This window comes from Mytilus californianus, unplaced genomic scaffold, assembly GCF_021869535.1.
Source record: "Mytilus californianus isolate M0D057914Y unplaced genomic scaffold, xbMytCali1.0.p SCAF_4, whole genome shotgun sequence".
NCBI classification, from domain to species: Eukaryota; Metazoa; Mollusca; class Bivalvia; order Mytilida; family Mytilidae; genus Mytilus; species Mytilus californianus.
This window is the reverse complement of record NW_026262690.1, coordinates 91,183,538-91,199,086: the sequence shown is the minus strand read 5'-3', so window position 1 is coordinate 91,199,086 and position 15,549 is coordinate 91,183,538. Positions and strand designations below refer to the sequence as shown.

At 33.5% G+C, this 15,549-nt stretch overlaps 1 protein-coding gene and 1 long non-coding RNA gene across 2 annotated transcripts; both read left to right on the top strand.

Annotated features, from left to right (window-relative positions):
* Nucleotides 1-2: 2 nt before the first annotated feature.
* On the top strand, nucleotides 3-15,333 carry LOC127698797 (kelch-like protein 21). Its single transcript, XM_052202477.1, has 4 exons — nucleotides 3-83; nucleotides 1,146-1,293; nucleotides 5,449-5,533; nucleotides 12,778-15,333. The coding sequence occupies exons 2-4, from the start codon at nucleotides 1,162-1,164 to the stop codon at nucleotides 14,511-14,513; spliced, it is 1,953 nt and encodes a 650-aa protein (XP_052058437.1). The 5' UTR covers nucleotides 3-83; nucleotides 1,146-1,161; the 3' UTR covers nucleotides 14,514-15,333.
* On the top strand, nucleotides 2,702-5,183 carry LOC127698841 (uncharacterized). The gene is made up of 2 exons (XR_007980969.1): nucleotides 2,702-4,092; nucleotides 4,615-5,183. It is a non-coding gene; the product is annotated as an uncharacterized LOC127698841 (long non-coding RNA).
* Nucleotides 15,334-15,549: the final 216 nt, after the last annotated feature.

Below are 15,549 nucleotides of genomic sequence, written 5' to 3'. Positions count from 1 at the left end.
TATGCCAATGTAATTTAGATGTGAGCCGGAGAGCTCGATGAGCTGAAGAACACTTTCGCAAATTACACGGTGATTAAAACACTGTAATTAACATATATTACTTGATTTTTGCTTTCAACGTAAACAAAAGATTCGAATGAAGCATATCAATGCTTGTCACCCAATAAATTGAACAAGCACAGTCTTACTAAGTCTTGTAAAGATGTTAACGATATACCTTTACCAAGGATTTTTATTATAAAATCATTACCTTAAATTGTCCAAAAAATCATAACGTCTTGTTATCCTGGGAACAGTAAATCTATAGGCAGTATATATGTTCCTGTGTAATGCTATTCAGTATTCTTGTTTTTGGCAATTTGCTGTGACGACTGTAATATTAGGAGTACATTACAATTTACAGCCAAAAAATGAAAAAGCCTCTGTATTTTCCCATGGATATTTAAAGAAGCGGACACAAATTTCAGTTGCCATGCTTTCATCAGCACAGCTATGTTTCCTACTGTGAAAAAATTGAAGCTGTGTTTATTAATAATTTATTGAAATAATTTAAAATGACAGTAGTATCCTATTTTGAAACAGGTGAAAGCATGTGTTCTGAAACTCTACCAACTGGTAATTGTTAACACTTGGATTGCTTGAATGTAAATATTAGATAGAAGTCTGATCCATTTTGATGCACATCTCCCACATATCTTACAAATATCTCACCCAACACCTAGATTTGACATCAAGAGTTAGGGTAATAAAAAAACCCTGATATTTCAAATATTTCAAAGCAAATATTGTGTTTGAAAGAAATTTCATCAGATATAGGTGAAAAACACTAAAGTTGAGGTTTTTCACATTTATTTTCTTAAACTATAATCACAGCAATCAGTATATTTTCTGATTGGCTTATACACATTGTTATTTTTTTTTAACTGACATGGTTGTTTGATTATGTGAAAGAATACACATCACTGATACAAAGTTGAAATGAGTTGTAGAATCCTAGATAGTGAACTTTTACATTGTAATTTTTAGTAAAATTTCAGTTACTTGAGTTGTTATTTGGAAGTGCAATTTGATAGGTTGTAGACATACTGGTACTAAAGAATCACTGCTGAATCTAATTTTGCAATAAATGTTTCTACTCTTTACAGGTCTACAGCCAGTAAAATGGATTTTCAAGCATACCCCAGAAATATGGGGAACAAAAGTTCCCATGCATTAAAGTTGCAGCAACATTTATATGATCAGATGTCATCTCAAACTGAATTCTGTGATGTTACCCTGATGGTGGGAGATATTGTAAGTATATATGTAAAAATTTACAGCTGATTCCAACGAGTGTGTAGCTAAAGGTAGAATCTTTGGTTAGCTTCCTTGCTAGCTCAACCATGAAATAATTATTACCTTAAGATTGGGAGGAGCAAAGCACCATTTTAACATCCAATGAAAACATTTATATCAATGGCCTGTTTATTATTTATAATATATGTATGTTTCATACAAAGGTTTACCTAGACTACTTTGCAAATAAAATTTCATTTCTTAGTCTTTGATTGAATTAAAAAATCTTTTTATTACAATAAATTAGAAGCGGAGTAACGTTTTTTTTTAAATATTTACGCCGTGAATAGGCAGTTTAGTTAATTAGTGTCTTTAGGTGCATGCAAAAAACATTGTTATGGTCTTGGTGTCTTTCCTTCATATATATGTATAGTTTTTAGAACTAAAATCTTCTATATTCGCATTTATTTTTAAACTGACTTGTAAAACTAGATTTACAATGTTTATATTCTATCACTTAATTCTGATTGGTTCTCTGCTTAACTATTGATTCCACCCAAAGGCTGGATGTGCCTTACCTAATAATGATTTCATGGTTGAGCTAGCAAGGAAGCTAACCAAAGATTCTACCTTTAGCTACACACTCGTTGAAATCGGCTGTAAATCAAATTTGCTGAAGTACTTTTATTTGTAATTGATTCATTCCTCTGTGGAATCAAATATTCATTTTTCAGCTAGTCTTCATGATTACACCCATTGGTGGCCTTCGGCTGTTATCTGCTCTTTGGTCGGGTTGTTGTCTCTTTGCATGTTAATGCACAAATTGCTGTCTGAAACAGATCTGCAAGTTCTACACACATTAAGTGTATTGGATTTGTTTTAAGCAAAACCATTTAAAAATGAATGAGAGTACAAATGATCAAATAGTAATATATTGAAGGGCCAATGCCTCTCTCTAAAAACTCACCCTTTCTTTCTTGTGTTCTTAACAGATTTAAAGACATTAGTTTTCCTTTGATTTTACAGTAATGTGATCCCTGGGATTGACCTTATTTTCATGGTTTATTGTTCAACAAAAAGATTAGCACTTAGGTCAGTTTCTCAATCAATGTAATTTACCAATCAACTGTAATCTATAATCATCGTAAGAGCTACATGTCCTTCTGAAATGTTTTTTTTTGGGGGGAAGCTAGTTTCCTTAATTTTTTTGATATACTAGTATATAGAAATCAGTAGACATTATAGATATATCACCTTTCCATACAAGCCTTCAAATAGATTCTCTCTAGATTATATTTAATACTAGTGTCATTACCATTTAGATGGCCTTTATAATACAAACCTGTAGTATTTCAACACAACCATTTGAGAGGGGCCTGATGGGTTATTTTCGTTCTTCGTGATCGGCGCATTTTCGCTTTCGTGATCCGTTTTTCTACAGATTTTTATACGACCGCAAAAATTTTTAATTTTTTGGTCGTATATTGGTATGACGTTGGCGTCGTCGTCGTCGTCGTCATCGTCCGGCGTCGTCCGAAGACACATTGGTTTTCGCACTCTAACTTTAGTTTAAGTGAATGGATCTCCATGAAATTTCACCATAAGGTTCAATACCACGAAAGGAAGGTTGGGATTGATTTTGGGGGTTATGGTACCAACAGTTAAGGAATTAGGGGCCAAAAATAAGCATTTTTGTAACTTTCAGACAATAACTTGTGTGTAAGTGTATGGATCTCTCTGACATTGTACCACAAGGTTCCATATCACAAAGAGAAGGCTGTAATTGATTTTGGGGGTAATTGCCTCAAAATTTTAGGAATTAGGGGCCAAAAAAGGGGCAAAAAACAAGCATTTTTCTAGTTTCATGACAATAACTTGTGTGTAAGTGTTTGGATATTTCTGAAATTGTACTACAAGGTTCCATATCACAAAGGGAAAGCTGGAATTGAGTTTGGGGGTAATTGCCCGAAACGTTTAGGAATTGGGGGCCAAAAAGGGGCCAAAAATAAGCATTTTTCTAGTTTCCAGACAATAACTTGTGTTCAAGTGTATGGATCTCTCTGAAATTGTACTGCAAGGTACCATACCACAAAGGGAAGGCTGGGATTGAGTTTGGGGGTGATGAATCATAAGGGGGTTCAAAAAATTTGGGGGGGGGATTTTTTTTTTTTTTTTTTTCTTTTTTTCCTTTTTTTTTCTTTTAAAATTTTCCATTTTAAGTTGGTTATTTCTGATTTATATTTAAAAGCAAATAATAATGATAGGGTAGGAGATACACACCAAACAGGATGTGTAAATTATTATATAATAAGTATTGTGCAATAGCAAGAAATTTTCAATTGCACAGTATTGCACAATAGCAAGAAATCTTCAATTGCACAGTATTGCGCAATAGCAAGAAATCTTCAATTGCACAGTATTGCGCAATAGCAAGAAATATCCAATAGCACAATATTGCGCAATAGCAAGAAATTGCCAATTGTACAGTATTGCGCAATAGCAAGAAATATTCAATTGCACAGTATTGTGCAAAAGAAGATACTTCGTATAAATTGCTTATTTCTTGATCAATTTCAATGGGGTTTTATTCTTGAATTCTTGGGGTTCTTTAATATGCTGAATCTAACCGTGTATTAAGTTTTTGGATTTTGGGCCCCGTTTTTAAATTGGTCCACATTGAGGTCCAAAGGGTCCAAAATTTAACTTTGTTTGATTTCATCAAAAATTGAATTATTGGGGTTCTTTGATATGCCAAATCTAACCGTGTAATAAGATTTTTAATTTTGGGTCCCGTTTTTTAAATTGGTCTACATTAAGGTCCAAAGGGTCCAAAATTAAACTTAGTTTGATTTTAACAAAAATTGAATTCTTGGGGTTCTTTGATATGCTGAATCTAAACATGTGTTTAGATTTTTGATTATGGGCCCAGTTTTCAAGTTGGTCCAAGTTGGGTCCAAAATTAAACTTTGTTTGATTTCAACAAAAATTGAATATATGGGGTTCTTTGATATGCTGAATCTAAACATGTATTTAGATTTTAGATTTTTGGCCCAGTTTTCAAGTTGGTCCAAATTGGGGTCCAAAATTAAACTTTGTTTGATTTCAACAAAAATTGAATATATGGGGTTCTTTGATATGCTGAATCTTACCATGTATTTAGATTTTTTATTTGTGGGCCCGCTATCAAATTGGTTCATATTGAGGTCAAAAGGGTCCAAAATTAAACTTTGTTTGATTTCATCAAAAATTGAATTATTGGGGTTCTTTGATATGCCAAATCTAACCGTGTATTTAGATTTTTAATTTTGGGTCCTGTTTTTTAAATTGGTCTACATTAAGGTCCAAAGGGTCCAAAATTAAACTTAGTTTGATTTTAACAAAAATTGAATTTTTGGGGTTCTTTGATATGCTGAATCTAAACATGTGTTTAGATTTTTGATTATGGGACCAGTTTTCAAGTTGGTCCAAGTTGGGGTCCAAAATTAAACTTTGTTTGATTTCAACAAAAATTGAATTTTTGGGGTACTTTGATATGCTGATTCTAAACATGTGTTTAGATTTTTGATTATGGGACCAGTTTTCAAGTTTGTCCAAGTTGGGGTCCAAAATTAAACTTTGTTTGATTTCAACAAAAATTGAATATATATGGGGTTCTTTGATATGCTGAATCTAACCATGTATTTTGATTTTGGACATTGGACCATAATAGGTAAATTAAAAAAATTGAAGTTCTTAGACCACATTCTTTCTGTGTCAGAAACCTATGCTGTGTCAAATATTTAATCACAATCCAAATTCAGAGCTGTATCAAGCTTGAATGTTGTGTCCATACTTGCCCCAACTGTTCAGGGTTCGACCTCTGCGGTCGTATCAAGCTGCGCCCAGCGAAGCATTTTATTTTTTTTATATTTTCATGATCTGTGATCATGGAAATTTATTTTCTGTGAATTGTGATTGACAAAAAAATCAACCCGTGAATCGTGATGAGACCCCCCCATCAGGCCCCTCATTTGAGTCTTACCAAATTGATTTTAACAGAGTATGCTTGTGAATCATGTGTATGTAAATAATTCACTCTGATATTAAAAATTTGTATGTTTGATAAGATTATAAATCAAGAATATTCCGAAGAGGGTATTGTGTACCTGCTACATATTTTGTTTTAATTTACAGGAAGTGAAGGCCCACTGGAATGTACTGGTATCCTGTCCCTACTTTCAGTCCTTATATGATAGTGGGATGGATGAAAAAGTATCAGGTATTAAAATTGTCTCTACAAAAAGTTAAAATAAGAATCACAAAGAACATTAATTCTTGTATGCTTGAAATGTATTTTTTGAATATCTCATTTAACATGTTTAACATCCTTTAGCTGCACATAACAATAAAGTTTACAGAATTTTTAGCAGAGTTGTCACAAAATTGAACTATGCTTATAATATTTTTGTTTCTGGACAAATTTTTGGTACATCTATGACAAAGGCCTATTGCTTTAAGATTAAATTCAAGATAGTTACAAAAAACCAAATGTCACATCTTAAAGCTAAGTTAAATTGATTTGTCATAAAAGAATATCCAACAGTTCAGGATTTGGTCATATAGCTCCTCAAGTATTTATACATCCTTGCTCATGTTGGTTCTCAATATTCATTTAAGAATTGAATGCTCCTTTTTATACGACCGCAAATTTTTGCGGTCGTATATTGGTATTACGTTGGCGTTGTCGTTGTCGTCCAGTGTCGTCCTAAGACACATAAGTTTTCGCACTCTAACTTAAGTTTAAGTGAATGGATCTCTATGAAATTTTACCATAAGGTTCAATACCACAAAAGGAAGGTTGGGGGTTATGGTACCAACAGTTAAGGAATTAGGGGCCAAAAATAAGCATTTTTGTAACTTCCAGACATAACTTGTGTGTTAGTGTATGGATCTCTCTGACATTGTACCACAAGATTCCATATCACTCAGGGAATGCTGGGAATGATTTTGGGGGTAATTGCCTCAAAATATTAGGAATTAGGGGCCAAAAAAGGGGCAAAAAACAAGCATTTTTCTAGTTTCATGACAATAACTTGCGTGTAAGTGTATGGATCTTTCTGAAATTGTACTACAAGGTTCCATATCTCAAAGGGAAAGCTGGAATTGAGTTTGGGGGTAATTGCCCAAAACGTTTAGGAACAAGGGGCCAAAAATAAGCATTTTTCTAGTTTCCAGACAATAACTTGTGTTCAAGTGTATGGATCTCTCTGAAATTGTACCACAAGGTTCCATATCACACAGGGAATGCTGGGATTGATTTTGGGGGTACTTGCCTCAAAATATTAGGAATTAGGGGCCAAAAAAGGGGCAAAAAACAAGCATTTTTCTAGTTTCATGATAATAACTTGTGTGTAAGTGTATGGATCTTTCTGAAATTGTACTACAAGGTTCCATATCACAAAGGGAAAGCTGGAATTGAGTTTGGGGGTAATTGCCCAAAACGTTTAGGAATAAGGGGCCAAAATGGGGCCAAAAATAAGGATTTTTCTTGTTTCCAGACAATAACTTGTGTTCAAGTGTATGGATCTCTCTGAAATTGTACTGCAAGGTACCATACCACAAAGGGAAGGCTGGGATTGAGTTTGGGGTGATGAATCATAAGGGGGTTCAAAAAATTTGGGGGGGGGGGATTTTTTTTTTTTCCTTTTTTTTCTTTTTTTCCTTTTTTTTTTCTTTTAAAATTTCCATTTTAAGTTGGTTATTTCTGTTTTATATTTAAAAGCAAATAATAATGATATGGTAGGAGATACACACCAAACAGGATGTGTAAATTATTATATAATAAGTATTGTGCAATAGCAAGAAATTTTCAATTGCACAGTATTGCACAATAGCAAGAAATCTTCAATTGCACAGTATTGCGCAATAGCAAGAAATCTTCAATTGCACAGTATTGTGCAATAGCAAGAAATATCCAATAGCACAATATTGCGCAATAGCAAGAAATTGTCAATTGTACAGTATTGCGCAATAGCAAGAAATATTCAATTGCACAGTATTGTGCAAAAGAAGATACTTCGTATAAATTGCTTATTTCTTGACCAATTTCAATGGGTTTTTATTCTTGAATTCTTGGGGTTCTTTAATATGCTGATTCTAGCCGTGTATTAAGTTTTTGGATTTTGGGCCCCGTTTTTAAATTGGTCCACATTGAGGTCCAAAGGGTCCAAAATTAAAGTTTGTTTGATTTCATCAAAAATTGAATTATTGGGGTTCTTTGATATGCCGAATCTAACCGTGTATTTAGATTCTTAATTTTTGGTTCCGTTTTCAAATTGGTCTACATTAAGGTCCAAAGGGTCCAAAATTAAACTTAGTTTGATTTTAACAAAAATTGAATTCTTAGGGTTCTTTGATATGCTGAATCTAAACATGTATTTAGATTTTTGATTATGGGCCCAGTTTTCAAGTTGGTCAAATCGGGGTCCAAAATTAAACTTTGTTTGATTTCAACAAAAATTGAATATATGGGGTTCTTTGATATGCTGAATCTAACCATGTATTTAGATTTTTGATTTTTGGGCCCCATTATCAACTTTGTCCACATTGAGGTCAAAAGGGTCCAAAATTAAACTTTGTTTGATTTCATCAAAAATTGAATTCTTGGGGTTCTTTGATATGCTGAATCTAACCATGTATTTAGATTTTGGATATTGGACCATAATAGGTGAATGTCCAATTTAAAATTTTTAAGTTCTTAGACCACATTCATTCTGTGTCAGAAACCTATGCTGTGTCAAATATTTAATCACAATCCAAATTCAGAGCTGTATCAAGCTTGAATGTTGTGTCCATACTTGCCCCAACTGTTCAGGGTTCGACCTCTGCGGTCGTATCAAGCTGCGCCCTGCGGAGCATTTTATTGTAAATTTATTGAGGTGTAAAAGCGTTGACCGAAGTACATTTTGTATGGAAGCGCTTCATTCTTAAACTGTGTGCACAGTCAACGCTTTTATGACCCTATAAAATTACTAAAAGAAGCATTCGATACTTATAACACCATTTCTATCAAGTTTTTATGCCCCCGCCGTAGCGGAGGGGGCATTAAGTTTTACCCTTGTCCGTCTGTACGTACATACCTCCCAAAATTGGTTTCCGTTCTCTTACTTTAGTTTGCCTCAACCAAATGTTATGAAACTTATACACAATGCTTATTACCACAAAACACAGATCAAGTTTGAATTTTGGTGGCGTCACTTCTACCGTTCTAGAGCTATGCCCCTTTACAAATGGAAAATTGCTGAATTTATCATTTCCATTCTCTAACTTTAGTTTGCCTCAACCAAATGTTATGAAACTTATACACAATGCTTATTATCACAAAACACAGATCAAGTACAAATTTGGGTATTTCCCTTCTCTAACTTTAGTTTGCCTCAACCAAATATATTGAAACTTATACACAATGCTTATTACCACAAAACACAGATCAAGTTTGAATTTTGGTGGCGTCACTTTAACCGTTCTAGAGTAATGCCCCTTTATAAATGGAAAAATTGCAAAATTTTTATTTTCTTCTAAATATCAAGTAATTTTTAAAATCAGATTTGTCTTCCTTTGTCCATGATTATAGTTGAATCAACTACAATCAATGCTTTATACAATGCAATGTTTAATTTTGACTTCCACTGATAAAACACAGATCAAGTCGAATTTGGGTAATGTCACCTTAACCATTATTGAGTTATGCCCCGTTATAAATCAAAAGATTGCAAAATTTTTAGTTTCCATTCTGTAACTTAAGTTTGCCCCAACCTAACATTATGAAACCTATACTCAATATTCATTACCACAAAAATAAGATCGAGTACAAATTTTTGTTTCCGTTTTCTAACTTTAGTTTGCCTCAACCAAATGTTATGAAACTTATACCCAATGCTTATTACTACATAATACAGATTAAGTACGAAATTAGGTGGCGACACTTTTACCGTTCTTCAGTTATGTCCCTTTATACCTATATGATATGCAAGCGGGGGCATCATCTGTGTCCACATGTGGACACTATCCACATTTATTCTTTTATTTACCTGTGCACTTTATTGTGGAAGCTCGTGTCATCATGAATGTTGCATTTCATTTTGAAATGAAGGTTAATTTCAGAATGACGCAAGATTGCTGTTAACCAATCATAATAACGTATTATAATTATGAAACATACATGTAATTTATTATAATGTCAGAATGGAAATCCAGAAAAGCCCATATATATACACTTAAAGGAAAACTGACTTTTGTTGATTTGATATTCATGAATATGTTTTGACATCTAAAACATGTTTATGACTAAATTGAATATTTTAAATTTGGATCTCAGTCGCAGAGTAGTAAAAAAAATAAGCAGGAGATACCATAGTGACAATCAAATTCATATTTTGAACTGAATCAGACAAAACCATGGCAAAAAAGGAAAAAAACAATGAAAAGAAAAACAATCTACAAAACCCTACATAGAAAATGAAAGACTGAGCAACATAAAACTCACCAAAACTGGTAGTAATCTCAGCACTCCATGAGGGGTAGGCAGATCCTGCTCCAAATGTGGTACCCATCACATAGTTCAGCATGTCAATTCTGAGGTTTTAGTTTGAATCCAGCTCTTTCCAAGTTGTGTTTGAATTAATTGACAAGGTTTGCCAAATTTCCTGCCTAAGGTTGGTGATTCTCTGACTTCCTCCACAAATAAATAAAATGCTTCGCAGAGCGCAGCCTGATACGACCGCAGAGGTCGAACCTTGACCAGTTGGGGCAAGTTTGGACACAATATTCAAGCTTGATACTGTCTGAATTTGGATTGTGATCAAATTTTTGACATAATATAGGTTTCTGACACAAAATAAATGTGGTCAAAGAGCTTAAAAATTTGAAATGGGACATTCATTTTACCTAGAATGGTCTGATATCCAAAATCTAACAACATGGTTAGATTCAGCATATAAAAAAACACCAAAAAATTTAATTTTAGTTGAAATCAATCAAAAGTTTAATTTTGGACCCTTCAAACCTTAATATGGACTAATTTGAAAACAGGGCCCAAAATAAAAAATCTAAATACACAATAAGATTCAGCATATCATACAGCTGCAATCATTCAGTTTTTGATGAAATCAAACAAAGTTTAATTTTGGACCCTTTTGACCTCAATGTAGACCAATTTAAAAATGGGGCCCAATATCCAAAAAAGTAATACAAGGTAAGAACCCCCAAAAATTAAAGACTTTAAATGAATCCCATTGAAATTGGTTAAAAGATTTGTATTTATTTTCAATTGAAGATTTCTTGCTATTGCACAATACTGTGCCATTGAAGATTTCTTGCTATTGCGCAATACTGTGTAATTGAAGATTTCTTGCTATTGCGCAATACTGTGCTATTGTGCAATACTGTGCTATTGCGCAATACTGTGTTGTTGCGCAATACTGTGTTGTTGCGCAATACTGTGCAATTAAAGATTTCTTGCTTTTGCGCAATACTATGCAATTGAAGATTTCTTGCTATTGCCCAATACTGTGAAATTGCTCAATACTGTGCAATTGGAGATTTCTTGTTATTGCGCAATACTGTGCAATTGAAGATTACAAAAACTTTGAAGAAAAAAAATATGAACCCCAAAAAATTGGGGAAAAAAATCCCCCCCCCCCCCCCCCCAGTACAATTTTAGAGAGATCCATACACTTACACACAAGTTATTGTCTGGAAACTAGAAAAAATGCAATGAAGTTTATTAAACTAAAGTTATTGGCAAATTTCCAATGAAATTTATTAAAAATAAAGTTTTTGGCAAATTTCCAATGAAGTTCATTAAACTAAAGTTATTGGCATATTTCCAATGGAATTTATTAATAATAAAGTTTTTGGCAAATTTCCAATATACATAATTTAAAAGCAGTTTAGGTGAGATAAACAAAAAAGCTCCATCAGCAACATTTTATATTGGCAAATTTCCAATGAAGTTCATTAAACTAAAGTACTTGGCAAATTTCCAATGGAATTTATTAATAATAAAGTTTTTGGCAAATTTCCAATATACATAATTTAAAAGCAGTTTAGGTGAGATATTCAAATGAGTTTCAATTACCAACCTTACACTGCCTTTTAAATTATGTTTTGTACTTAAGTATTCAAACAAAGTTAAATTTTGGACCCTTTGGACCTCAATGTGGACCAATTTAAAAACGGGGCCCAAAATCCAAAAACTTAATACACGGTAAGATTCAGCATATTAAAGAACCCCAAGAATTCAAGAATAAAACCCCATTGAAATTGATCAAGAAATAAGCAATTTATACGAAGTATCTTCTTTTGCACAATACTGTGCAATTGAATATTTCTTGCTATTGCGCAATACTGTACAATTGACAATTTCTTGCTATTGCGCAATATTGTACTATTGGATATTTCTTGCTATTGCGCAATACTGTGCAATTGAAGATTTCTTGCTATTGCGCAATACTGTGCAATTGAAGATTTCTTGCTATTGTGCAATACTGTGCAATTGAAAATTTCTTGCTATTGCACAATACTTATTATATAATAATTTACACATCCTGTTTGGTGTGTATCTCCTACCATATCATTATTATTTGCTTTTAAATATAAATCAGAAATAACCAACTTAAAATGGAAAATTTTAAAAGAAAAAAAAAAAATCCCCCCCCCCAAATTTTTTGAACCCCCTTATGATTCATCACCCCCAAACTCAATCCCAGCCTTCCCTTTGTGGTATGGTACCTTGCAGTACAATTTCAGAGAGATCCATACACTTGAACACAAGTTATTGTCTGGAAACTAGAAAAATGCTTATTTTTGGCCCCTTTTTGGCCCCCAATTCCTTAACATTTAGGGCAATTACCCCCAAACTCAATTCCAGCTTTCCCTTTGTGATATGGAACCTTGTAGTACAATTTCATAAAGATCCATACACTTACACACAAGTTATTGTCATGAAACTAGAAAAATGCTTGTTTTTGCCCCTTTTTTGGTCCCTAATTCCTAAAATTTTGAGGCAATTACCCCCATAATCAATTACAGCCTTCCCTTTGTGATATGGAACCTTGTGGTACAATGTCAGAGAGATCCATACACTTACACACAAGTTATTGTCTGAAAGTTACAAAAATGCTTATTTTTGGCCCCTTTTTGGCCCCTAATTCCTTAACTGTTGGTACCATAACCCCCAAAATCAATCCCAACCTTCCTTTCGTGGTATTGAACCTTAGGGTAAAATTTCATGGAGATCCATTCACTTAAACTAAAGTTAGAGTGCGAAAACCAATGTGTCTTCGGACGACGCCGGACGACGACGACGCCAACGTCATACCAATATACGACCAAAAAATTTTCAATTTTTGCGGTCGTATAAAAATGGCCACCATGATAAAAGCCATAAAAGTTGCAGAAATTGGCTTTTAACACCAATAAACAAACACTATATTTTTGATTAATTTTGTTATTTCATTGTAGGTAAAGTGATACTGCATATAGGGAAATTAGCAGCCATCAGGTCAGCTATAGCCTTTCTTTATGTGGGAACTGTAGAAATTTCATATGAAAATGTGAGGGACTTACTGGAAGTTGCAGAATACTTCCAGATAAGTGACTTGAAACAAGCATGTCGTGATTACCTCTTCTCTGTGGAGGTCACTGTTGACAACTGTGTTCAAATTTGTCTGCTGTGTAGTCAGTATGACCTTGATATTTATAACAAAACTTATGACTTTCTCAGGGGACATTTACCTGATGTCATGAAGAAAGATGACATTCTAACACTTACCCATGATTCTATTCTGGCATTTATTATGGATCAGACCTTATCATACATTCCGCAGGAAGAATTCTTTAATTTCATCCTAAGATGGGTAAAACATGATGAGGCAAATAGACTTCACTATTTCAGTGAAGTGTTTTGTGCATTAGATCTGCTACAAATGTCTAAACAAGTTATAGAAACAATTCTGGAGAAAAACAATTTGGTTAGCAGACATGAAGACTGTAAAGCTCACATTCTCCGAGCTAAATTGTCAAAAGGCTTGACATTCCAGGAAACTGGACAGCGGGATGTTATACTTGTAGCAGGTGGTTGTAGTCACAGTGTGTATGTAAATAACTTCTTCCATCATTTTTCATCCATCATCAATTCCATAGCTGTTAGTAATATTTATGGGTATGTGATTCAGGACCAAAGATGGACGGAAATAGCTCCGCTACCTCATCAGATGAGAAGGCCATTGTTGACTTACGATAATTCAGGACATTTATACGTGTTTGATACAGAGCATACACACGACAGCACAATGTTTTACATTTACAAGTTCAGAATCAGTGACAAGAGTTGGACAAGTTTCAAAATTAATGTACCAGAGGCTTATTTGAATGCTTCACTTCAGAAAATTATAGCATGTAACAGCAGATTGTATGCTGTTATTTCGAGCCAGCAGTCTGTACTTTTAGAAGCGAAAGAAGATGGAAATGAAAGTGAAATAAAATGTCAGTTGTTCCACAGCAATCCTTCAACTCAGGTTAATGTTCATGTGATAAATAACACTCACATATGTGTATTGGCATGGAAGCATGGCATTAAAGTCAAGAAAAGTCGTCATTATGCCAAATTTATTGTTTATGATGTGCGAAGTCAGAGAAGGTGTGATCATTCTAAGGGTTCGATATTTGAAACCCATATGTTTTCCATAGGAAATGACATCACTGTTTGTAGAATGGGAAAGTTCCATGCTAGGCGGTTTAATTTAAACGACAGGAGATGGAAACCTATCGCTGATCAAGTCCTGCCATTCCCACCGGAAGACCCAGCAAGGACAGATTTTGCAAGCATTTCTGATGGAAACAATTTTTTCCTATTTGGTGGAAAAGACCATTCCACGAAAAAACCTTTGGAAACTGCATACAAATATACATATAGAACAAAATCATGGACAAAGCTAGAAGATATGCCGCAAGCCTTAATGCAAAGTGCTATTTGTATTGCCAGGTTTCCTGTTACAGACGTTAGGTGCCATATTAAGTGTCCACATTGTTTGTATCATTCCAGACGTAGTCAGGCTTTGTACAATGTTGAGTATCCTCCCGATGAGGATGAGTGTACCGATTACTCAAATGATGATGATTACCTTTCGGATCATTGGGTTGATTACTATGATGATTATGAAGCATTCGACGATCCTTTTGAACACTACTGGTATTGATTGTTGTCACTTTTTGTTGAACATTAAAAAATAATTAAAATCTAAACCTACTGCCCAAAGTGTAAATTATGTTTGTTTTTCAATAAATGGCTCATCCTTTTATTGTAATGTTAAGTCGTCATCTGCAAAAATAGATTCTTTATTTTCCATTTAAAACTTTGTAAATTGTGATATTCGAATATCTATTTTAGGATGAGATTTAAGTCTTTAAGAAATTTGCTATTACTTGTTTTTACTTGTTTCAGAACTGTTAGATGAAAAACTTCAAAGCAATTAACATTATACCTTAGGTGTACAGTTTTTTTTATGTTAAAAAAAAAGGTTTAGACACAACTTGGACATTGAATCAAACATCTCAGAAAAAGTAACAACCACCTTTTTAAAAAATCTGAAAATTGTGAATTCGTATTACTTCATAGAATATAAGCTTGCTTCCAAATGTATAATGGATATAATCCAATTTACAGACTTCAATATTGCAATATACAAGGTAATATTTTCTCTTACATGTGGGTTTATCCTTTTGTTATTGCTGTACTAATTTTTATCTGGTGCTATTTGAAATGAAAGATTAAGAATTGAAGTTTTTAGAAATGTACAGCTCATACCAGAATCAGTATTTTAGTTGAAAATTAGTAATTATACTTAATTATCATGATTATAGTTCCATTTTGTATCAATGTATTGATGAAGGACATCTTTGATATTCTTATTTTTGGTGCAGTAGTACAAATTGTCAGACCAGATATTGCATTTATGTACATTCAAATTGTAGTTATGTTTTTTAAGAAGTTTTAAGAAACATTACGATTACAAAATAGGTGTTTTTTTATTTGATTTGGAGTAGCAATTTTCAATGTTAAGTTTTCTGCCTAAGTCAGTTTGATAGAAACTACTTGTGATAGATCAATGATATTTTTTATAAAGTTGCATTACATCTCAGTTTGTCATGGTCCAGCAACTTTGAATTAATTTTCAATGATGCTGTCCATCAGATTGTCTTTTTCTGAATATGCTGCGGTCAGGCGAGACATAT